Raw genomic sequence first — 26,278 nt, forward strand, 5'->3', positions numbered from 1 at the left:
GGAGATTGCTTAAGTAGTGGATATCAGAAGGGAAAGAGAAACCAAAGGACCCTAGAGTGGACCAGTAAGTGAGGAGAACAGGTGGGCCTAAAGAGAAGATGAGACAATAGAGCAGTACATGTTAAGATGAACTGGTTGGACAAGAATGAAGGAGCAGGAGAGAGTGCAATGATCCTGGGCCCCAGATATAGTTTTCTTGTATTACGAGGTCAGAGAGACTGAAACTAAGAAAGTAACTGTACAAAAGCTTAAATTAGGGTAGCATCCCTGATATCAGCAATTTCCTGTTGTGAAGACAGAGTTCAGTATTTTAGTTTCAGTAAGTTGAGAACAATTGGTAACATCTCAGACTTCAAACCTTCATAAAAGCTGTGCCTTACAGATTTTGAACTGTTGTATTTTCATTATCATTTGTTTCCATGAATTTTTTCAATTCTTCTTTAATTTCCTGGTTGACCCATTCATTCTTTAGAAGGATGCTGTTTAGTCGCCATGTATTTGGGTTCTTTCCAAATTTCCTCTTGCGATTGAGTTCTAGCTTCAGAGCATTGTGGTCTCAAAATGTTGAAAATAGAACTACCCTATGACCCAGCAATTGCACTGCTGGGTATTTACCCTAAAGATACAAACGTAGTGATCCGAAGGGGCACGTGCACCCGAATGTTTATAGCAGCAATGTCTACAATAGCCAAACTATGGAAAGAACCTAGATGTCCATCAACAGACGAATGGATAAAGAAGATGTGGTATATATATACAATGGAATACTATGCAGCCATCAAAAGAAATGAAATCTTGCCATTTGTGACAACGTGGATGGAACTAGAGGGTATCATCCTTAGCAAAATAAGTCAAGCGGAGAAAGACAACTATCATATGATCTCCCTGATATGAGGGAGAGGAGATGCAACATGGGGGGTTAATGGGGTAGGAGAAGAGTAAATGAAACAAGTTGGGATTGGGAGGGAGACAAACCATAAGTGACTCTTAATCTCACAAAACAAACTGAGGGTTGCTGGGGGGAGGGGGGTTGGGAGAGGGGGGGTGGGGTTATGGACATTGGGTAGGGTATGTGCTATGGTGAGTGCTGTGAAGTGTGTAAACCTGGAGATTCACAGACTTGTACCCCTGGGGGGAAAAATAATATGTTTATAAAAAATAAAATGAAAAAAAAAAAGCTGTGCCTTAATAGTACATCACATACTAAAGACTTTGATCTTAGACTAAGAGAAATATAGGAAAATAAAATCTGAAAGCCTGAAGTTCAACCTCTTAAGATAAGATCTTGACCCATCAATAAGTAAATAAGGCCTGCTAGACAAAAACTAAAAACTCCTCAAGGCAAGAAAATGAGATAAAGAGATTTTTCAACACATCATTTACAATGTCTGGTATACATTGAAAAATTACTATACATACCAAAAAAGCATAATCAAGAGGACACAAAGTTAGCAGAAAGAGACTTCTCATAGCTCATAATTTGGGTTAAACAAATATTTTCTCTTTGTGTTTGGAATTAAATATTAAAACAAATATTTTAGCATAACTATAAAAACAGTTTAAAAAATACAAAGAAGTTGGATAAATAGGTAACAGTTTTTAGTATGCAACCTTCTTGGGAGCTTCCTAGGTGTAATCTGAAACAGGCCCCTGTACACAGAAGGCAAGGAAAGATCAAAGAAAGAGGCAAGTTACTCCACATTGGTGGGTAGAAGATTTAATAAAGGAACTTACATATGAGTCCTGTGTTGGGCAGCCACAAGGTGAGTTGATATCCACATCCACCCACCAGAATTTTAAAAGTTTATATAAAGGCCTTAACTGAGCTTAGTCATGTATACCACCCAGATGGTCTCAGACACCTTACTCTCTCAAGGATATGTCCTTGGAACAGCTCCCAGTGTGAGGATGGTAGGCAGAGCATACTCCCAAGGACAGGAGAGGAGGTGAGAGTGTCTGATTGTCTGGGTCCAGTGGTTCTCCTAATTACCTCCTGATATGAGGATTTAAGGAGAGATTTAGAAACTGCATAAAAGAATCAAATAAAAATTATATACCTGAAAATATATCTGAAGTAAAATCATTGTTGGAAAAAACATCAGTTTGGATAATGCGAAAGAAAGGATAGAGAACATGAAGACCAAGTCAATAAAAGTTATTCAGTATTCTATCAACCAGTTAAGAGAAACAGAAAAGAGTTTAAATAGAATGACATTTGGGTCTCTATCAAGTAGTCTTACATATAAGTGGTTGAAATTCCAGGAGGAGAAAAATGGGTCAGAAAAATAACTGAACTAATTAAAAACATTTTCCAAATTTGATTACAAAATTATAAAATTAACCCATAGACCCAGGAAATTCAGAGTCCTAAGCGAAATGAATAGAAAGAAAATAACACACTGACACAAAGTCAAACTGATGAAAACTAAATACAGAGGAAAAAATGTAATCAAAACTTCTGAAAAAAGATATATTTATGGGAATAATAAGAATTATGAAAGACTTTCATAAAAATGAGGTAAGAAAATAAAGGGCCAATGTATTTAGGTGCTAAAAGGAAAAATAAACCTATCAATTTAGAATTCTATAGCTAGCACAAAATTTTTAAAATCTAGAACACATTTTTAAAAATTTTTTTTCAGCATAACAGTATTCATTATTTTTGCACCACACCCAGTGCTCCATGCAATCCATGTCCTCTCCAATACCCACCACTTGGATCCCCCCAACCTCCCATCCCCCGCCCCTTCAAAACCCTCAGATAGTTTTTCAGAGTCCATAGTCTCTCATGGTTCACCTCTCCTTCCAATTTCTCTCAACTCCCTTCTCGTCTCCATCTCCCCTTGTCCTCCATGCTATTTGTTATGCTCCACAAATAAGTGAAACCATATGATAATTGACTTTCTCTGCCTGATTTATTTCACTCAGCATAATCTCTTCCAGTCCTGTCCATGAAGTCAAACTCTCTCTCTTCGCAGATGACATGATTCTTTATATGGAAAACCCAAAAGACTCCACCCCAAACTACTAGAACTCATACAGCAATTCAGTAACATGGCAGGATACAAAGTCAACGTACAGAAATCAGTGACTTTCTTATACACTAACAATGAAAATACAGAAAGGGAAATTAGAGAATCGATTCCATTGACTATAGCACCAAGAACCATAAGATACCTGGGAATAAACCTAACCAAAGAGGTAAAGGAACTGTACTTGAGGAACTACAGAACACTCATGAAAGAAATTGAAGAAGACACAAAAAGATGGAAGACCATTCCATGCTCTTGGATCAGAAGAATAAACATTGTTAAAATGTCTATACTGCCTAGAGCAATCTATACTTTTAATGCCATTCCGATCAAAATTCCACCAGTATTTCTCAAAGAGCTGGAGCAAATAATGCTAAAATTTGTATGGAATCAGAAGAGACCCTGAATCGCTAAGGAAATGTTGAAAAACAAAAATAAAACTGGCGGCATCACGTTACCTGGTTTCAAGCTTTACTACAAAGCCGTGATCACCAAGACAGCATGGTACTGGCATAAAAACAGACACATAGACCAGTGGAACAGAGTAGAGAGCCCAGATACAGACCCTCAACTCTATGGGCAAATAATCTTCGACAAAACAGGAAAAAATATACAGTGGAAAAAAGACAGTCTCTTCAATAAATGGTGCTGGGAAAGCTGGACAGCTATATGTAGAAGAATGAAACTCGACCATTCTCTTACACCGTACACAAAGATAAACTCAAAATGGATAAAAGATCTCAACATGAGACAGGAATCCATCAGAATCCTAGAGGAGAACATAGGCAGTAACCTCTTCGATATCAGCCACAGCAACTTCTTTCAAGGTATGTCTCCAAAGGCAAAGGAAACAAAAGCAAAGATGAACTTTTGGGACTTCATCAAGATCAAAACCTTCTGCACAGCAAAGGAAACAAATAAAACACATTTTTAAAAAAGATTTATTTATTTGACAGCGATCACAAGTAGACAGAGAGGCAGGTAGAGAGAGAGGGGGAAGCAAACTCTCTGCTGAGCAGACAGCCCAATGTGGGTCTTGTTCCCAGGATCCTGAGATCATAACCTGAGCCGAAGGCAGAGGCTTTAACCCACTCAGCCACCCAGGTGCCCCTCAAAAACACATTTTAAATAAGAATATTTTCAGGTAAAAAGTGAGAGAATTTCTTTCCAACAAATTTATACTACAAAAATGCTAAAGGAAGTTTTTCATGTTGAAGAGAAATACTATATGAAAATTTAGATCTATAGGAAAGAAAAAAGAGCACTGAAAATAGTAAATATATGCATAAAATGGTTTTATTAAATTCTTTGAAGTAGTTTAAATGTTTTCAAAGTTTATAATGCATATAAAATATATGTAAATATATATCTTATGTAAAATATATATAAAAATATCACAAAGAACAGAGTAAACAGAACTGAACTGTTTAATATTCTTATGTTTTACATGAAGAGATATAATATGAATTTAAGGAAGATTGTTATAAATTAGGGATATAGAAGGTAAGCCCTAGAACTATCTGTACAAAAATAATATGAAGTACAGCTAACCATAAGTAGAGGGGATAGAATAGTATTTCAAGTATACCTAAGTATTCAAGTATTTTAATAATATGAAGTACGGCTAACCGCAAGTAGAGGGGATAGAATGGTATTTCAATATGTGTTCAATTACCTCCCTCCCCCAAATTCAATATAGCAGAAATAAAGGAACAAAGAACAAAGGAGGCAAATAGAAAACAAATAGTAAGACAGCCTTAAACCCAAGTATATTATAACATTAAATGTAAACAGACTACACATTCCAGTTAATAAGCAGAATTTGTCAGAGTAGATACATATGCATTTTTGTTCTTTACAGTTAATTAAATATAAACCACTGACAGTTTAAATGTAAAAAGATGGAAAATGATGTACTATACAGTTTACCAGAAGAAAGTTAGTTGCATAATATTAGGCAAAATTGACTTAAAAGCAGATCACAACTCAAGATGAAGAGGCTCATTTTATAATGCTAAAAGTGTCAGTTCAAATAAAATGAAAACAGAGAGGGAGGCAAACCATAAGAAACTCTTAAATGTAGAAAACAAACTAGGGTTGCTAGAGGGGAAGTGGATGAGGGGATGGGATATTTGGGTGATGTGTATTAAAGGCACTTGTAATAAGCACTGGGTATTATATGCAACTGATGAATCATTAAATTCTACCCATGAAACTGACAGTACAGTATATGTTACCTAAATTGAATTTAAACAAAAAAATTTAAGGAAAAATATATAAAAATTATAAATATGTATACATCTAATAACAGATTTTTGAAATACACAAAGCAAAACTGACAGAAATAAAAGGAAAAATAGAGGAAAAACCACAATTGTAATTAGAACTTTTTAACAGTTCTGTCAGTGACTGATAGGAGAGCTAGATAAAAAATCTTTAAAGATATGGTAAAGTTGATCATTGATCAACTTGACCTAAGTGATAACCATAAAATATACCCTAAACCTGAAGAAATATTAATTTGAAGTGCACATGGACTATTTACCCAGATAGGCCATATAAGGGCCATAAAACAAGTCTGAATACATTTTTAAGGGCTGAAATATAGTCAGCCCTGTATATTATGGTTTGCCAACCATAATGGAATTAAATTATAAATTAAAAGCAATAATAAATATAGGAAATCACCAAGTACTTGAAAAGTAAACAACGCACTTAAAATAACCAATGGGTCTTTAAAAAGTCATAAGGGAGATTAAACAGTAGTACAAAATATGTTAACACAACATATCAAAATATGTGGGATTCAGCTAAAACAATGTATAGAGAGAAGCTTCTACATGTGAGTTTTTATGAAAAAAACTTAAAAATCAGTGGCCTTAAGTTTCCACCTTAAGAAGTTAGAAATAGAGGAGCAAATTAAACCCAAAGGAAATAGCAGAAAGGAAATAAAGAGCAGAAATTAAAGAAAAACAAATAGAGAAAAGTCAACAAAGCCAGTCTCATTTTAAAAATTAATAAAATTGATACACTTCTCTTCCCTACCAGCATGACAAAATAAGACAAAGTAAACATGAATAATGAATATAATAAAAGGTGACAAATCCTACAGAATTGAAAGGAAAATAAAAGGATATTATGAATAATTTTATACATTTGTTGGTATATTATGACAATTGTTATTTTGACAATCTAGAGAAAATGGAAAGATTGTGAAAATAGAAAATTTGAATAGAATCATATTCATTAAAAATTAAATGTAAAATAAAAAAACAAAGGAAACTTCAGACCCATATTTCTTTCCTGTGTAATTTTATCAAATATTTAAGGAATATTTGGTTTGATTATATGTTTTCTAACACATTTATATATATATGTATATATATATACATATATATATATATATAACATACACATATATATATATATATCAGACACTGTGGAAGTACAGTGTAGGAGGACTTATACTATCTCAAGACTTAGTATAAAGTTATTAAGACAGTGTTGATATGAGGATATGAGATTGATATGATAATCAAATAGATTAATGAAAGAGAAAAGAAAATCCAGAAATACATCCACACATAAAGAGTTGACTGATATTTGACAAAGTTGCCAAGGCAATTCAATTTGGAAAACAGTCTTTTCAACAAATTCAGGAACTGAATATCTGTATGTGGAAAGATAAATCTTGATCTGTACTTCACACCATATACAATTATTTTTTGTTTTGGATCACAGACGTAGAATTAAAAGTTAAATCTATAAAACAAAGCACTAACCATGAATAAGATTGCTAATTTTGAATTTGTAACTAAAATTTTGTTTCGTTATGTTCAGTTAGCCAACATATAGTACATACGTTTTTGTTGTAGTGTTCAACGATTCATTAGTTACTTTATATGCAACTAAAAATTTCTTTTTATCAAAAGAGATCTATAAGAAAGCAAAAAGTTCAATAAAAATGGACAAAAGGCATTGACATTTTATAGAAGGTGTATGCACAAACATTAAGTGTATAAAAAGTTGCTCAGAAAAATGCAAATGAAACCCACAAATTACCATTTTACACATATTGGAATGGTGAAAATAAAAAAGAGATTGGTAGTTTCAAGAGTTGATCAGGATGTGGAACAACTGAGAAGTGTCTTACAGCCCTGGTGAGAGTATAAAATGGTACAATTACTTTGGAAAACAATTCGGCAGGTTCTATTAAACATGTTTACCTTATAACCCAGAAATTCTACTTTTAGGGTAAGAAATAGTCATAGCAGTTTTTTATAATAGTGAAAAAAAAAGGAAGCAACTCAAGTGTCCCCAAATTGTTAAACTTGGTATATTCATGCAATGAAATATTAGCAATAAAAAGGAATTCACAGCTCATGCACAAAATATGAATGAATCTAAAAAACATGTTGAGCCAAGGAAGTTGGACACATATATATTACATTATTTCACTTATATGAACTTCTAGAACAGTTAAGTTTGATCTAAGGTAATCAAAATCAAATAGTGGTTTTCTCAGTGGGAGACCCCTAAGGGTTTTACCTGGAAAGAGCACAAGGGAGCTTTCTGGGATTATAAAAATATTCTGTATCTTGATTAAGGTGGTGGTTATTCTGATGCACACATTTGTCAGATATCATCTATATATTTAACATATGCATTTTATTTTAGGTAAATTATACCTCATTAAAAAATAGTTTTAGAAAAATAAATAAACTATAATCAATAGTCCCAAGTAGCATCCCAATCAATAGCTGGTTTTCTTGATTTCCCCCATAATTTGAAATAAATATCATGTAGACTAGAATTTATTGGCCAGTCTGAGGGCTCTAGTTGCCTGGAAACCTGGGCTGTTTGTGGGCAAATTAAAGCTACTAATTTTGAGCCCTAGAGTGAAGGAAGAATTATTATCATAACACAGGAGTCATTGAGAATACATGGGTGGGAAGATTTTGCTGAGGTTGCCTATTCAAGCTGTCACCGGGGACTTATCTTCCTGAATCATCATTATATTTCCAAACCTTAGAAGAGTGTTTGGCATGTTGCATATTCTCAGAAGGGTCAGTAATATTAGGAAATAATTATCACCTCATTGCTAGATTAAATATTATTAGATTTTTGGTTTCAGGGTCTAGATTTATAGGAACTTACCGGGTAAGGGGTAAACAACACAGAATTTAGAATTAAAAAGATCTGTATTCTGGCTCTGATATTTACTGATTTCTTGGACAAGTTATTACCTTCTTAATCTTCTGCCTCTGGCTCTGTAAAGTGTGGGTAATTATGTGCCCTCATCAGATGGTTATGAGACTATAAGATGATGATGCATATTCTTGTGAGGCACTGCAGAGTGTTAGTTAATCCATTGCTATAACTGGAGGAAGTTCTGAAGACCTAGGCCTTCCTGAGCCTGCGAGTGGCTTTCTGTGCAAGCTCTTCCCTAACTTAGAATGCTTTGCCTGGGAGCCAAATACCTATTAACTCCCTACCAATCTGCATGTGGATTCTAAGCAGGGATGTCAAAACCAGAGACTCTGAACTCTGGATCCTAATGGGCCTTCTAATCATAGCCATCACTCTTAATTCTAAAACCTGTTCTGGAGGTCAAACTGGACTGCTTTCTCGATTTTTTCTCCAACGAAGGGGTCTGGTCTTTTCCCTGGATGTTTGAGGCTTGGTGGCAGCTCCACATGGCCACTCCCAGAGAACGGACTTGATATCATCTAGCCTGAGACTTTGTTACCGCACCTTTCACCCAGGCATTGTTGAAGGCTTCTGAGAAAGCAGGCTTTCCTATCTGTACAGATGTGGAATGAAAGAGGTGGGTACTAGGATCTCTTTTCTCTGAGCAATTTAGGTGTCCTTACTCAATACCCATGGTCCCTGTGCTTATCCTAAACATACTTGTTTAATTTGGCTAATTAAACTAATTTGTTTCACTGTTGTCTCCCTACATGTAGTTCTCCTTTAACAGTGAACAGTCTCCACAAGGATTTTTGACCTAATCAAGTCCATACCCCTAGATTTTAAACATACTAAATGCTCACTGAAGAGATGAAAATTTTCACCTTCCTAGATTGACATTACACCTTGTTGCTTATTTCTCTGTACCATGGACACAGTTGTCCCTGTGGTCCATTGTTGAGTGTTCTGTCTCCATCTCTCTGCTTCTCCTCTCTGTGTATGTGTTTCTCCTGTCAAGCTTGGAGTTCACTGAGGGAGGTATTCATGTATCCATACCAGAGTAGAAACACCTGACTATGGATGAGGATTATTTTTCCTTTTCAGATCATCAGTCCTATCTTTCTCATTTTATCAAGGTCTCCTAGAAGGTAGGAGCCATGTTAGAAGAGCAGTTAGAAGAGCAGGTAGAAGGCCATCATCAGCTTGGTGACCATGTTTCCCAATAGACAGGGGATCCCTAGGCTTTGTAACCATATCTACATCACAAGTGGGAAATATCTGATGATTCTTCACACAGACTTATGCTATATCTCCTTATCAAAGTAAGGATACCACTGGGTATGTGTTTTTCTCTCTCTACCATGCTGGAAACTACTGGTCTCTTGACCATTGCTGTTGGTTCACAAACTGGCTCCCATACACAAAGAGCAAGAAGAGACAAAGGAAAGGGGCAGGCCACTCAAGATGGGTAGGTGGCAGGTTTAATAAGCAAGGGACTTCCTTATGACATTTGTCTTGTTGGCCACAAGATAAGTACCTATCTGTGAAATCTTTTTTTTCCCCCATCTGCCAAATCTTAAAAGTTTATATAGAGGCCTTAACTGGGTTCAGCCAGATATACTGTCCACAATACTTTACTCTCTCAAGGCTGTTTACATGGAACAGCTCTCACTGTGGGAATGGTGGGAAGAATGTACGTTCCAGGGACAGAAGCGTGGATGAGGATTGCCTAAATGCCCCCAGCCAACTCACAGGTTAACTGGCGGTTACATCCTCTCAGTGGCCTCCTCCAAGAATTGCTCAAGGCCTAAAGGAAGAAGACAGTTCCAGGGTGGGGCTGAAGACTTAAGAGTGAACAATGCCCTGCTTCATCAGTCAGAGGGCTCCATCCGGATCTGTTTGGTCTTCATGCCGTAGATGATGGGGTTGAGCATGGGTGGTACAACAAGGTAGAGGTCAGCCAGGAGGATGTGGATGTGCCGGGGTACATGCTGGCCAAAGCGCTGTGTGTAGAATGAAAAGAGTCCTGGTGTATAGAAAAGAAGGATGACACCAAGGTGGGAGCCACAAGTGCCAAATGTCTTAGCCCTTGCCTCTTTGGAGGAAAGGCTTAACACAGACCGGATAATGAGTGTGTAGGAAACAGCGATGCAAATGGAGTCTGTGCCCACTACCAGTGTGGCAGCAGTGATGCCATAGATGTTGTTTGGCCGTGTGCCCCCACAAGCCAGCTTCACCACAGCCATGTGCTCACAGTAGGAGTGGGCCACCACTCGGCTACAGTAGCTCAGCCTTGCCAGTAAGCAGGTGAGTGGGGTCATGAGCCCCAAGCCACGAAATACAGCAGCAGCTGCCAGCTTGCCCACAGCCTCTGGGGGCAACAGTGACCCATAGTGCAGTGGCCAGCAGATGGCCAAGTAGCGGTCAAAGGCCATTGCTAGCAGGATACCAGATTCGACAGCTGAAAAGCCATGGATAAAGAACATCTGGGTAGCACAGGCCCCAAAGTTGATCTCAGTAGCATTTGTCCAAAAAAGCGCAAGGAGCTTGGGCACAGTAGAAGTGCAGAGTACCAGGTCAATGATGGACAACATGCTTAGGAACAGGTACATGGGCTGGTGCAGGGCAGGCTCTGATCGTACCACCAGTAGCACTGCCATGTTGCCAAGTACTGCCAAGGCATACATGGAGCAGAAGGGAAATGCAATCCAAAAGTGGGATGCCTCCAGGCCAGGAATTCCCATGAGCAGAAAAGAGTTTGGGTTCTGATGGCTGTGGTTTGTGAACTGCATGGTCAGGTCCAGGTAGGGTGGGTAGAGAAGAACTTACTACCCAGCTCTGAGCCCCAGGAAGCCATGAGAGATGAAGCCACTGGGATTCATTCTTATTCTGTGGCTGAAATGAAGTGGGCAGCAGAAAATATTTGAGTTAGATCTCATGAGAAATATCCAGGATAAGAAGGTTGTAGAGCACTGGGAAGTGATGCAAGGCACAAGGTGAAGTTATCATTACCAGGGATCAAAGGAGTCCTTTCCACTTGTGCCTGATTCAATGATGTCTAGGCTGGGACTGCAGGGTGAGTGGCATGGCTATAGAACTCACTCTATGGTGAAGGTTAGTGACTAGAGAATCTTACCAGTCTTCCATCTCCCTGTGAATCCTATTCTGTCTAAATGCTCATTTCTTTCTGATCCATCTGCCTATGTGACAATAAAAGGGTGATGTAATGATGAAAGTCCAGGCAGACTGGATGGAAGACTCAAATGTAGTTACTTTTTAAGATAGGAAGATCAGGATGAGAAGTAATAGAAAGTGGGGGATCTTCGATGGGTTTTTCAGGGCACTGAGCCCATGGTTACTCATGGATGAGGCTCAGAACCTGGCTTCTGACTCAGAACAACCACCATATGGTGAGGGCCTGAGTTTCTTACAGCCTGCTAAAGCCATAACATTGCCTGGCTCATGTTAGTACTAGGATCCTGTGGTTGTTGTAGGTATCCGTATGGATACTGGTAGAAACAGTAAGATCATGCAGAATTGGTCAGTGGCAGAGGTCAGGCTAATTTGGCCATCATATGTGATCTGATAAAGTTATTGAGGGATGAAAACATAGTCTCATAAAAAATCAAAGGTACATAAAGACGGTATAAGTGACTTTTAATCACTGGGGACACAACTGTTAACTGTAAGCAAGTGTTAACTATGTCCACTGTGTATCTTTGCCTATTATCCACACTTTCCATGTCCCCTGATCTTCCCTTACCTATGTGTACCTTCTCATTACTCTCTTATCCACTAGCCAGCCAGTAACTGAGAATTTGAGAAGGAATTTGATTAAATAATAAAGTCAGGAAGGGGACAGTAGAAGGACAGGAGTATGAAAAGGAAAGTTGAGAACAAGAACTAGGAATAGACATAGGAGAGAGAAAGAGTATCTCTCTCACAGTGATTTCTAATATAATGGGATTTGACTGTGTTCTGGTTGTTAGGTGGGACAGAGTGGAACTAACTGAAACCTCTGGAGATAGCCCATTTATATCCCCAACATTAAGCTGCAATGCTCTTTACAATCCCTTATATCAGCTATCCATACCCAGAAAAAAGAGGCAAGAAGAGAAAGTAAGCTCTTCTAATGTGGTCTGGGTGAAGGAACCCTGGACCAGTATGCCATCCCAGTGCCAACTGCGGCTTTCACTGTGATACTGAGACAGTCATCTTGTCCCTTTATGTCTCATCATCCCTTCTTCCATGTGTTTCCTATTTTTTTCTTCGGTACTATTTCCCCTCCCCGAATTTCTATCATTCAGCTTGGGATCAAGTATATCCAAAGGGTATTTCAGTTTTGGTGGTGGCTCAGGGACAGGGTCAGGGACAGAGAACAATCTGGGTGAGCAGTCCTTGTAAAATGGTATATGTAAACCTGTTCTATGAATGAGCACATTATGTGCTTAGTTCAGCATGTAACTGTGTGTCTATATATGTTGCTGAATAAAATGCACGAACAAGGCTGTACTCAGAAGACACAGGTACATACATTTAGTTAAGACACTGTTTTGGAGTGTCCATACTTCAAGGCTCTTTCTTTGGTGTGGAGAAAATTTAGAGCTGAATAATCCAGACATAAATGGGACAGCCTTGCTTTTCCCCTTTTTCCTTCTTCCACTCAGCCTTGTAATAATTGAATCAGTTCCCTCAGCCCGAATTGCCTCTCAAAGAATGTTCATTCTATCTTTGAAGTTACATAGCGCAATGACTGCCTGCTCCCCTTGCCTCAGACCCATTTGCACAGATAAAGAAGATGAAGTTGGAAAAGCACATGTTGAACACAGTGTGCCCGGATTCTAAGAGAGATCAAGGTGAAAGTCTTGGGGGTCATCACTTCCTGTCTTCAATAATATTTGAGTTAGATCACATAAAAAATGTCCAGGATAAGACTGTAGGTCACTGGGAAGTGACACAAGGCGGGAGATGGATTACCATTGCCAGCATTCAAAGGAGCTTTTGCCACTTCCGATTCAATGATCCCTAGGCTGTGGGCTGGGAGCTGAGTGGCATGGCTCCCAAGCCTTCTCCATGTTGGAGGTGAGTGGCTAGAGACCCTTACAACTTTTTCTCTCTACCTGTGAATGCTCTTCTGCCTTACTGTAATTTTCTTCTGATTCATCTATCTCCAGAGATACGGCAAGGAGAGACTCCGAGCCCCTTCCATATAACTCACCCAGAATAATCCTACTTTCTATCCCTCCCATTGTTCTGAATTGTCTTAGCATTTTGTATAAAAAAAAGGCTTTACCTAAAATATGTTAGAACAGGAGCTCAAGTACAGCAACAAAGCTGCCTCCTGAGGAAAGGAACAAGTTGTTCATTGCTGGAAGTGCTTATGAGTATGTGGAAGACTACTTGCCAAGGATGCGATTTTTATTAGTAGAAGAGTAAGAGCAGCCCACTTCAAATATCAGCTCTCCTTTTTAAATTATGTTTTGTTAGTCACCACGCAGTACATCATTAGTTTTTGATGTAGTGTTTCATGACTCATTGTTTGCATATAACATCTATTGCTCAATGCAAATCTCAGCTCTCCTAACTCACCAACTGTGTGGTCGCAGTCAAGTCACCCAACCTTTGTCAAACTGCTTCCTCATCTGCGACCTGGAGAGGTTGATTCCTACTTCAGAGGTTACTGTGAGGAGTCCTGATAGAGGACATTCATCTGAAGAGCACTACATGGTGCACAGCAGTGATCAAGAAGTGTGATTTATTTGTAAGTCCCTTTTATCTGAAGCAAAGACCACCTCAGTGAGAAAATGATCTTAGTGCAGCCAGGTCTTTGGCCTGCTATTAGTGTGCATATTATGGGGTTGAATACACAGACTTACCAAGTCTGGGGCAGGGAGTGGTAGTGAAGTCTCAGGTCCTGTAGGGATCAGTGTGTGGGGAGCAAAAAGGCTAGAATATTTATCCTATTAAGGCCCTAACTGAGAGTGAAAATTCCCTAGGGATGAAAACATTTAAAAAGACCTTTGGGATTCAGAAAGAGGCAGAAAATTGAAGTTAGGATATTTGACTAAGGGAGGGGGGAAAAAGGGTAATACATATTTATCCTGAAAGCTTGGAGTAGATAGGAAAGGGGTGGACAGACACCTGCACACAAATAATACTAAAGGCTTTCTGGCATAGGAACATAGTTTGAGAAATTTCACTTTTTCTCCTGGCCCCTTCCATGTGTCCTAGATATTTACCTCTCAATGTTTCTTTTGGTTAAACTACTTAACTTCTCTGTCAGTTTTCACTGCAAAATGGAGAGGCAATGGATATTAAATGAGATGACATATGCAAGACTTATTTTGCCTGGTCTGGGCCAAACACTTGGTAAAAAATTATTTCATTATCTAACACAATGATCATTGACTGAGCATCTACTATATGGAAATAATTATGCTAGATGTGAGGGCATAGAGTTGAAGGATCATAACTTTTTGTGCATAGTCTGGTTTGGGATGGGCAGACAAAAAATTAGTTATAATTTAATGAGACCTATAGATATAAAAAAAGACATAGGCTCATTCAGCAGTAAACAGCGCTATAAAACTTAGTCAAATATTCAGAAGTAGAAGGTAGGCTTGGAGGAAGGTGCACATGAAGGAGAGAGGCAGCAGGTGTAAAACATGGCACACAAAGGATAATAGGCATTTTCTGGCAACCAGTGAAGCCCAGTTCAAAGTTAACATTTTTAAGAATTTTATTTGACTATAGTTGCCACACGTTACATTAATTTCAGGTGTACAACATAGTATTTCAACATCTCTATACATTATGCTATGCTCAACGCAAGTACCATCTTTCACCACATAGCAGTATTACAATATCATTGACTATATTCCCTATGCTCTGCTTTATTTCTGTGACTTATTTAAGCCTGAATCTCCCACTCCCCTTCATCCATTTTGCCCATCCTCACACCCCAACCCAATAGAACAGAGAACCCAGAAATGAACTCTTGCCTATATGACCAATTAATCTACAAAGGAGACAAGAATGTACAATGGGGAAAAGACAGTCTCTTCAATAAATGGTGCCGGAAAAACTGGACAGCAACATGCAAAGGAATGAAACTGGATTGCTTTCTAACACCAGACACACAAAAAACCTCAAAATGGTTTAAAGACCTAAATCTGAGACTTGAAATGGTAAAAATCCTAGAAGAGAACACAGGCAGTAATTTCTTTTACATTGAGTGTCAATGTCAAAGGAGAAGGGAAAAGACAAGGGAAACAAAAGCAAAAATAAAATATTGAGACTACCTCAAAATAAACTTTTGCACAGTGAAAAAAATCATTATAAAAACAAAAAGCAACATACTAAATAGGAGAAAATATTTGCAAATGACATATCCAATAATATACAAATAATGAATCATGGAACACTACATCAAAAACTAATGATGTACTGTATGGTGACTAACAAAATTTTTTTTTTCCCATAGACATTCTTAACTTTTTTATTGTTAAAGTCATTGTGGAAAAGTTAACTTTGAATCCAAAACAAGAATTGAATGTGATAATACACCATTGTGTATGGATGTGTGTGTGTAAATGTGTGTATATGTATATGTACATAAACAAGGGAGAAGACATTAAGATATTAATAGATAGTGTGTTTTCAGGGAATCATGAGCATAAAATCTTAAAAGGGGGTTAATTTCCAAAATATATGAAGAAATTATACAACACCAAAAAAAAATTCAATTAAAAAATGGGCAAAGAAACTGAGTAGGTATTTTTCTAAAGAAGAAATATAGATGGCCAGACACATGGAAATATGCTCATCATCACTAATCAGGAAAATGCAAATCAAAGATAATCGGAGTTGTAGTGAGTATCCTTTCTTTCCTTTCATCCTCACAACACTTTATCAAATGCTATTGTGTGTGATACTGTCACTTTAAATTTTATTGGTGTAACCTTAGTCAAATAACAGCTCTTAGCCTCTTGTTCCCCATCTGTAAAAATGGGTAGGGTTATCATGAGATAGTACATATAAGAGGTTTAAAAAGTTCATGTGACATGAAAAATCTTCACTGATTATTGTTGTTATGATCATTACATTATTATCTTTCAGTCATCTTCCCACACAGTGGGTTTTGTGAAGGCAGATACCAGGGTGAATTAGTCTTTGATAGTACTCAAAAGAAGATAGTAATGATGTAGGGTATAGAGAGAACACTGTTGAATGAACAGATGAGATTCTAATTAAATGTAGGGCAGGCAGACATGAAGCTTGACTTCAGACAATAAGTCAACAAACCTACTGATGAATCAATTTTTTTCTGACATTGTCTTAGAGATACAAAGACTATAAAAGATTCTTGCAAATGCAAATCAAAACTACAAAGATATCACCTCATACCTGTCAGAATGGCTAAAATTAACCACACAAGAAACAACAGGTGTTGGCAAGGATGTGGAGAAAGGCAAACCCTCCTACATTGTTGGTGGGAATGCAAGCTGGTGCAGCCACTCTGGAAAACAGAATGGAGGTTCCTCAAAAAGTTGAAAATAGAGCTATCCTATGACCTAGTAATTGCACTACTGGGTATTTACCCTAAAGATACAAATGTAGTGATCTGAAGGGCACAGGACTTGAATAGATATTTCTCCAAAGAAGATATACAAATGGCCAATTAGCTCAAGAAAAGGTGCTCAACCTCACTAATTAGGGGAAAGCAAATAAAAACACCATGAGGTGCTACTTCATATTCATTAGGATGGTTATTATCAAAAACCAGACAATACTAAGTGTTAATGAGGTGTTGAAATAGGAATCCTGTACCTTGTTGATGGGAATGCAAAATTGTACAGCTGGTGTGGAAAATGGGATGGTAGGTAGTTGCTCATAAAATATTAAACATAAAACTACCATGATCTTTCCCTAATTCAACCTGGGTACTTCCTCTCTGACTGCTCCCAAATGAGCTTGTGAACCTCAAATCAGGATCACCACCTGTCTCTGTCTCTGCAGTTTAACTCAGACTTCAATACAAGCTCTGTGTAGAAGGCTTGCCTAAAACCAATGTGTTCTGAAGACTCTAGGTGAAGACAATTCAGTGCTTGTTCCTGAAGGACAAGACTTAGAACATCTAATATATACTCTGGATGTTTCTGTCAGATGAGATGGGAAGCCAGAAGTATATAGTCTCAGTAGGAGCTGTTGGGCTGTCTCATGGAGAATTAGGTCAGGTTAAATGACAGAGAAGCCCCTGTGAAAATCAAATTCCCCTCTCAGGACTATGGCAGAATAGCAGATGCTGAGACCAGTGATAGGAGGAAAGCATTACCTTTGGTATTGTTATTAATGGTTGATAGTTAACTGAGTAATAAAAACATGGATGAGTATAGCTCAGTGATCTCACTGGATCCCAAATTGTGAGAGGTAGGCAGGACTAGGATAATTGTCCCCATACGTTGGATAAGGAAACAATCCAAGAAACAGAAGTTAAGTGCCTCATCAAGGTCACAAACTAGGCTTTAAACCTAATCTCCCACTCATAACCTCAACTCACAGTTCCATCCACAAAATGAAACAAAACCTCAAAACTCCAAACCAAATTAAAAAACAAAAACAAAAACAGATAACCTTGACCTAGTTAAAGCTGAACCCCAGCTTTCTAAGTCACAATCCAAGTACACACAGCAGGCATCCATTTGCATATTCTGAGGCGGCTCTATTTCTCAGTAGGCACTGCAGGGCAGGAAGGTGAGGGTGGAAAGAGGCCCAGTGATTGTGAAGCCAGACTACACTGTGCCCCAGGGGAGGCACTGAATGCCACAGAGTGGTGAGAGAGTAGGTTTGTAGGAAGCCAGGAGCAGGAACCCCTGAAGATCAGAGACTGGGATAGAAGTTTCTAGAGTGACCTCCAGGGAAGACACCAGGCCCATCTTGGGTCCCTTTCAGGATGTTCCTCAGGGATTGGGCCTGCTGTTTCTTTTCTTTTGGGGAGAGAGTAGGTGATTATGAGGATATAGCCAGGCCTCTCCTTTCCAACTCTCTCCTTCCCAGCCTTCTCTCACTAAGGAAAACTGTATCAGGTTTTCCTAAAACCAGCAGAAAAAGAACTGAGCCTCCAGCTGGGGGGTGAGAGCACACTAGGTTATTGGTGGCAGGGAATACCAGGCATACATAAAGCATAGTCAGGGAGGTAGTGTGAATGGAGTGAGGAGCAAGCAGACAGAGGAGGGGCACTTATGCTAGGTCAGCTCCTAGAGGGCTGGAACAGGGTACCTGGAGGACATAAGTAGCCATATGAGCTAGGCTGACAGAAAAAATTAGAATAACCAGGATAATGGCAGAAATCAGGCTGAAAATAGTAATGACTAGAAGGAATACCCAAAGGCTAAGTGGAGAACCACTAGGAGAAGTGTGTGTAATGTTTGAGGGGAAGAGACTAGGTTAGTATGTATGGGGAGGTGAGCTTTGGAGTGCACAGGCAGAGTCCCTTCCTCAGTACCTCTCATGCCCAATTTATCCTTGTCTCAGGCATAATCTCAACTCCTGATTCTCTTGTCTTCTAGCATTGTCATCCTGTATGTCTGTCTATCGAACAGAGGACCTGCTTTCTATCCTCCTGAAGGCTTTATCTTCTACAAATTTCAGATCCTCCCATGTCGCCATTTGAAGAAATCCCTTTCTGCTTCCCAGGGCTGTGCTCCTTCTGTATGGTGCATTAGGGACCACTTCAAGAAAGCCTTAACTAAATAACCCATACCAGGTTAGTTAATCCCTTATTCGTACCACTTGCTTTCCTCCTACTTCACATTCTGGCCTCACCATAGTCAGAGCTGATGTGATAGTCCTGGGACAAAAAGGAAAAATCTGAAATAGGGAGATGGAAGGACCAGGTCGGTTATACTTGCTTATTAAAGACGTTAGCAACAACTAGCTGTACCATTGCAGCATGGTCCTGTAAATAGAATTCTGGCATGAGGGTCAGAAGTTGTGGAATCTAGTCCTAGCTCTGCTACTTACTTCCTCCATGACCATTTGGGGACTCAGCTTCCCAATTACATCTTTCTAAAGTCCTCTCAAGTCAAAGGGGTAGCCAGTTTATAATACTGACTGAATATTTTAGGTACAGAGCCACATGCACTTTTGGGGGAGACAAAGAAACAAGTGACCAGACTCCCTTTTGTCATTTGCTGATGTCTTGACTATGCAAACAGGAAGCATAGTACAAGGACATGTAAGGACTGGATAAAACACTTATACCAAGCAGGTTAAGAGTGGTGGGGTCGGAGGAGACTGGATAAGCAGGGTTGGCTTGTGAACAGAATTAGAGCTAGGTTTCATTTAAACTTGGAAAGAAGGAAGCTTGATGAATTATTAAGGCATTTTAACAGAATAGGCAAGCTGTGAGAATGAGGTATATGGGCAAATAAACCTGAGGGCCAGATATGGGCAACAGGAGCATACAGAAAGTAAGAGACAGGGGCACTTAGGGAGGAGGAGGGACCTGTTTGAAATCTGACCTACATAACTAAAATTGGTGAGGATTTCACAGAATTTCTATCTGTGGATGTGCTCAAAACTGGGTGATACTCAGTAAATTTCAATTCGAATTAGATGGTAGTATATAATACACCAGCTGGAGAGGAGAAACTTTCTCTAGAGAGTCATTCGTACATTTATTTAAATAGCACTTACTGATCATCAATAATGTTTAGTAGAGTCTGTGAATATAGAAATAAGTCATAGCCCTTGTATTAGCAGTACTCACTCAAATGGATAGACATTTGCACTGGCAACAAGGATCATACTCTCCTTATGTTATTTAATTCAGGGTATTAATGAGTCCTCATTGGCAACACTGAGAAAAATCTGCCTGGAGGAGTCTGAGAAGACTTTACTAAGAAGGTGGCAGGATCTTGGCCAGGTATGGAAAGGGGCAGAGGAAAGCATTCCAGATAAATAGTATGAGCTTTAAGCATGCTTTTCAGGAAGTGACAGATAATCCAGTGTGGCTGAAACCAGGATGAATGTTTTAGGAAAGGGTGAAGAAGTGAGATTAGTAATTTAGGCAGGAACAAATTAATAAGCATGTTGAGTAGTTTTTAATTTTCCTTGTAGCAGTAAGTTCTTATAAGCAGTTTTCAGTAGGGATAGAACATGTGGTCTGTCACATCGTAGTGGTAGATTGAGTAGGGGTAGAAGACTGAAGAGGTTTTTTATTCAGATATAATTAATTTGGTGTTATTTTAGTTTCAGGTCTACAGCAGAATGATTCAATAATTCTACACATTACTCAGCACTCATAAGTGTACTCCTAATCCCCTTTACTCTTCCCATCTCCCCACCCACCTACCTTCTGGCAACCACCAGTCTGTTCTCTGCCTTTAAGACTTTTTGTTCGTTTTGTTTCTTAAATTCCACATATGAGTGAAATCACATGATATGTGTCTTTCAGACTTATTTCACTTAGCATTGTACTTTCTAGGTCCATTCATGTTATTGCAAATGGCAAGATATCATTATTTATGGCTGAGAAATATTCCATATATTGTGTGGTATATGTGTACATATCACATTCTTCTTTACCTATTCATCTATGGATGGACATTTGGGTTGCTTCCATATCTTGGCTACTGTAAATAATCTTGCAATAAACTAGGGCTGCATATCTCTTTGAATTAGTGTTTTCATTTTCTTCCAATGAATATCCAGTAGTGGAATTACTGGGTTTTATGGTAATTAATTTTTTAAGGAACTTCCACAGTTTTCCAGAGTGGCTGTACCAACTTGTATTCAAGCAACAGTGCACAAGGTTTCCCTTTTTTCCACATTCTCACCAATATTTGTGTGTTTCTTCTTAATTTTAGCCACTATGACAAGTATAAAGGGGTAGCTCATCCTGGGTTTTTTTTTATGTAATTTTATTTTTTCAGTGTTCCAAGATTCATTAGCCATCAGGGAGATTCAAATCATCCTGGTTTTTATTCACATTTCTCTGGTGAATAGATGTTCAACATCACCAATCATGGGTCTGTTGATCATCTGTATGTCTTTGGAAAAATGTCTGTTCAGGTCCTCTGTCCATGTTTTAATCAGATTGCTTTTTTTTTTTTTAAGATTTTGTTTATTTATTTGACAGAGATCACAAGTAGGCAGAGAGGCAGGCAGGAAGAGGAAGCAGGCTCCCTGCTGAGCAGAAAGCCCGATGCTGGGCTCGATCCCAGGACCCTGGGATTATGACCCGAGCTGAAGGCAGAGGCTTAACCCACTGAGCCACCCAGGAGCCCCCTGATTGCTTTTTTTGGTGTTGAATATATTCTCCCATTCAGTAGCTTGCCTTTTTCTGTTGATAGTTTCCTTCACTGTGCAAAAGCTTTTCATTTTGGTGCGGTCCCAATGGTTTAATTTTGCTTTTGTCTCTCTTGCCAGGGGAGAGCTATTTGGTTCTACAGATCTGTCTATTTTTGTGCCAGTACCATATTGTTTTGGTTACTACAGCTTTGTAGAATATCTCGAAATCTAGGATTGTGATACCTTAATTGCATTGAATCTGTAGATTGCTTTGTGCTTTGGATAGTGTTGACATTTTAATAATAATTTGTTCTTCTAACCCATGAGAATGGAATTTCTTTGTGTCATCTTTAACTTATTTAAAGGGGTAGTCATTATAGTGACACAGGCCAGTGATATGAATCTGGGAAGACAAAAGTCATTGAGAGGAGAAAAGCAGCATGGGAGACAATTTAGGGGCAGGATCAAGGGGCTTCACTGACTTAGAAAGAGCTCCAGGAGCTTTGGCATTGGGTAGGAGTCTATGACTAGAGCATAATGAAGGGAGAGGTGAGAGGGGATAAAGCTGAATAGTGAACAGTGGCCAGACCATGCAGAGACTTGTAAACCAGAGTGAGGAGTGTGGATTTCATCCTCAGTGCAATGGTAATTCCATGAAGGTCTTGAGACAAGTCCTGGCCCAGTATAATTTGCCTGTTTAAATGGATTATTTGGCTATAGTATAGAGAATGGGGTGTGAAGTGCCCAAGATTCAGACCACAGAGACCAGTTATAAGGCCTTTGTGGTCTAGATGAAAGATGGTAAATTAAATGAGAATGCTGTCAGGGGATAAGGAAAAGAGTAGGGAGTAAATTACATTTTTTCAGATTGATAGGATTTGCTAATGAACTGCATACTAAGGAAGGGGGAAAGGATTAAATCAAGGATTATCCCTGGGTTTCTGACCTTGCTACAGGATAGATGGCCAGAATATGTGCTGAGATGGACAATGCAAGGGGAGGAAATAGTTTGTGGGGAGATAAAAAAATTTCCATTTTGGCTGTATTGTTTGATATGAGTGTGGAACATCTAAGTGGAGAGGTCCAATAGGCAGCAGGATACACGTGTCTGGAACTCAGAGTAGAAGCTATGCATTTGACAATCCCCTGAATGTAGATGGTAAAACAAAAACAAAAACAAAAAGCCAAGCGGAACAAAAGCGAGCACCTAGTAAGGTAATATGAAAATAAAAGAGGGAATAAAAGAAGACAGAAAAGGAGAAGGAGAGAGTGAGGAGAAAATATATAAGGGAAGGAGTGGAGATGGAAGGTGGCTTAGAAAGGATTGGAAATTAAATGAGAGATGAGGAAGTAGAGATCAAATACAATCAAGTTTTTATAAAATTTGTGAAGGGGAATCAAGTTAAGGGGTGATTAGATGGAAGAGACAAAGCCAAAGAATACATGATGTTGCTGATATTAATAAAAATAAACATTGTAGAAAGGGGGACAGACAGTAAGGACAAATAGCATGTGCACAATGGGTCACAGTTTGCGAGGTCTATTCTCACATGTTTTCGTCTTTCCTCACCAGAAAACTTGGTGAGATGGTTGTGGGAAGTATGTCATGGGAAGTATGGTTATTGCCTTCAGTTATAGGTCGAGAAGCTAAAACTTTAAAAATATCAGAGATTAATGTTAGTTTCTGCTGGTAGACTGATGACACAATCATTACTCATGCCTAAGGCTTTAGAATTCTAAAACTTTTCCCTATACCATGGTGAGGAGTTAGAGTTTTATTTCTTTCACTTGGACATGCTGAATTTGAACTGTCTGTGGAACAACAAGGTAGAGGAAGAACATAGCAACTTAAGACACTGGATTTGAAGGCAGGAAACAAGAGTTCTCAAAGTTCAGGTTTAATATTTGACATTTTCTAAATATGTGATTGTCAGTAACTTAACTTTTAGTTTCTGCAATTCAAAAAAATGCCCATATTTACTAAGCACATTTTTAAAAATTAATTATTTTTTATTTTAATCATTTTTTAAAAATTTATTTTCAACATAACAGTATTCATTGCTTTTGTACCACACCCAGTGCTCCATGCAATCTGTGCCCTCTCCAACACCCACCACCTGGCTCCCCCAACCTCCCACTCCCCCCACCACTTCAAACCCTTCAGATTGTTTTTCAGAGTCCATAGTCTCTCATGGTTCACCTCCCCTTCCAATTTCCCCCAACTCCCTTCTAACTCCCCATGTCCTCCATGCTATTTGTTATGCTCCACAAATAAGTGAAACCATATGATAATTGACTCTCTCTGCTTGACTTATTTCACTCAGCATAATCTCTTCCAGTCCCATCCATGTTGCTACAAAAGTTGGGTATTCATCCTTTCTGATGGAGGCATAATACTCCATACTGCATATGGACCACATCTTCCTTATCCATTCGTCCATTGAAGGGCATCTTGGTTCTTTCCACAGTTTGGTATTCTAGATTTGTGCTAACGGTTTTTATTTTTAAAATGAAATTTTTCCAGCTTTAAGATATAACTGACATAGAATTATATTAGTTTGAGGTGTTCAACAATGATTTGATATATTATAAAATGGTTGCTACAATAAGTCGAGTTAGCATTCATCACATCACATAGCTATAATATTTTTCTGATGGTGAGAACTTCTAAGATCTACTTTCTTTGCAACTTTCAAATATATGTTATAGTATTAACTATAGTCACCAGGCTGTACAGAACATCCCCAGAACTTATACCTGGAAGTTTGTACATTTGTCTACCTTCACCTATTTCTCCCACCCCTAGTAGCCATAAATCTGTTTTGTTCCTGAGTTCATTTTTAAAAAATCTTAATTTCAGTGTAAATAACACGTATTCTATTAGTTTCAGGTGTACAACATAGTGATTCAACAATTCCATATATTACTCAGTGCTCATCAAGATACTCCCAATCCCCTTCATCTATTTCACCCATTCCCCACCTACCTCCCCTCTGGCAACCCTTTGCTCACTATAGTTGAGAGTCTTTGGTTTATCTTTTTTCTCCCCTTTGTTCATTTGTTTTGTTTCTTAAATTCCACATATGAATGAAATCATACAGTGTTTTTCTTTCTCTGACTGGCTTATTTCACATAACATTATACTCCCTAGATCCATCCATGTTTTTGTAAATGGCAAGATTTCATTTTTTATGGCTGAATAATATTCTATTGTGTATATATACCACATCTTCCATATCCTTTTGTCTATTGATGGACACTTGGGCTGCTTCCCTAATTTAGCTACTATAAATAATGTTGCAATAAACAGAGGTGCATGTATCCCTTTGAATTGTTTTTGCATTGTATTGAATTTTGTATTTTGTATTGAAGTGTTTTTGTATTCTTTATGTAAATACCCAGTACTATGACTATAGGATCATAGGGTCTATTTCCAAATTTTAACGAATTTCTATACTGTTTTCCAGAGTGACTGCACCAATTTGCATTCCCACCAACACTGCATGAGGGTTCCTTTTTCTATCTATTCATTTTTTAAAGATTATACACAAAAGTGAGATTGTACAGTATTTTTTTAAAGATTTTTAAAAAGATATTATTTATTTATTTGACAGAGATCACAAGCAGGTAGAGAAGCAGGTGGGGGTGGGGGGGAAGCAGGCTCCCCGCTGAGCAGAGAGCCCAATGCGGGGCTTGATCCCAGGACCCTGAGACCATGACCTGAGCTGAAGGCAGAGGCCTTAACCCACTGAGCCACCCAGGCACCCCGAAATTGTACAGTATTTTTTATCTGACTTATTTCACTTAGAATAATGCTCTCAAATTCCATCTATGCTACTACAAATGGTAAGATTTCCTTCTTTATGGCTGAATAATATTCCTGTGTGTATCACATTTTCTTTATCCATTTATCCATTGGACTAATTGTTTAATGATATCTCCATTCTCAGAATAAACCTTTAAAATATAAAATGAGAAAAAAGAGAAGGAAGCTCAGATCAAATTTCTGGGAAACAAATGTTTAAGCTTTTTCAAAGAGAATGATAAAAGGGATAAAAAGGAGATAGAAAGATAAAGGATCCCAGAAGGAAAAAGAATGGTGTAAAGTTCAGTCTTCCAAAAAGGTAGGAGTGGAGCATCTCTTCCTTTGAATGTCCTGGATGTTAGAAAGAAAAGTGGGTGAAGGTAGAAGCACGTAGAAATGGAAGTTAAAGTTAGGTGAAGGAAAACAATGATAGGTCTTTTCATGTTCTCAAGTTGGCTGCAAATACGCCTTTAGTTGGTGAGATTGCTGAGCATTAAATAAAGACCTATGGAACACTTGCTAGAGAAAAATTTATAGAATATGGAGGAAAGTGAAATATTAGAAGGTGCTAGTCTTAATTATTTTTCATACAGCCAAGATAGACATCTGAAGGACAGAGACACTCCTTTCATAATTAGAGATGCAGCCTGAATTTGGAGCCAACTGGAAGACAGTGAATGTCTTGGGTAAGATTTGAACATAGCAGGGATCTTTATCTTTTACAAAGTGGTTCTGGGCTACACAAAGACCACAGAAAGCTCTTTTTCCACTCAATTCCTTAATGAAGAGTGCCTTGTGATATTCGCTCAATTGGTATTGAATGTTGATTACCCAATGATTTAAAAAAAAAAAAATATATATATATATATAATTTATTTATTTATTTGACAGACAGATCACAAGTAAGCAGAGTGGAAGGCAGGGGTGGGAGGGGGGAGCAGGCTCCCTGCTGAACAGA

At 38.3% G+C, this 26,278-nt stretch overlaps 1 protein-coding gene across 1 annotated transcript; it reads right to left on the reverse strand.

The window, feature by feature from the left end:
- Positions 1–10,047: 10,047 nt before the first annotated feature.
- Positions 10,048–11,014, reverse strand: LOC116865313 (putative olfactory receptor 52P1). The gene has a single exon (XM_032853581.1). The coding sequence runs from the start codon at positions 11,012–11,014 to the stop codon at positions 10,094–10,096; it is 921 nt and encodes a 306-aa protein (XP_032709472.1). The 3' UTR covers positions 10,048–10,093.
- Between the last annotated feature and the right edge of the window lie 15,264 nt (positions 11,015–26,278).

The sequence above is a fragment of the Lontra canadensis genome, unplaced genomic scaffold (assembly GCF_010015895.1).
Source record: "Lontra canadensis isolate GAN:19392208 unplaced genomic scaffold, GSC_riverotter_1.0 scaffold7, whole genome shotgun sequence".
Lineage (NCBI taxonomy): Eukaryota > Metazoa > Chordata > Mammalia > Carnivora > Mustelidae > Lontra > Lontra canadensis.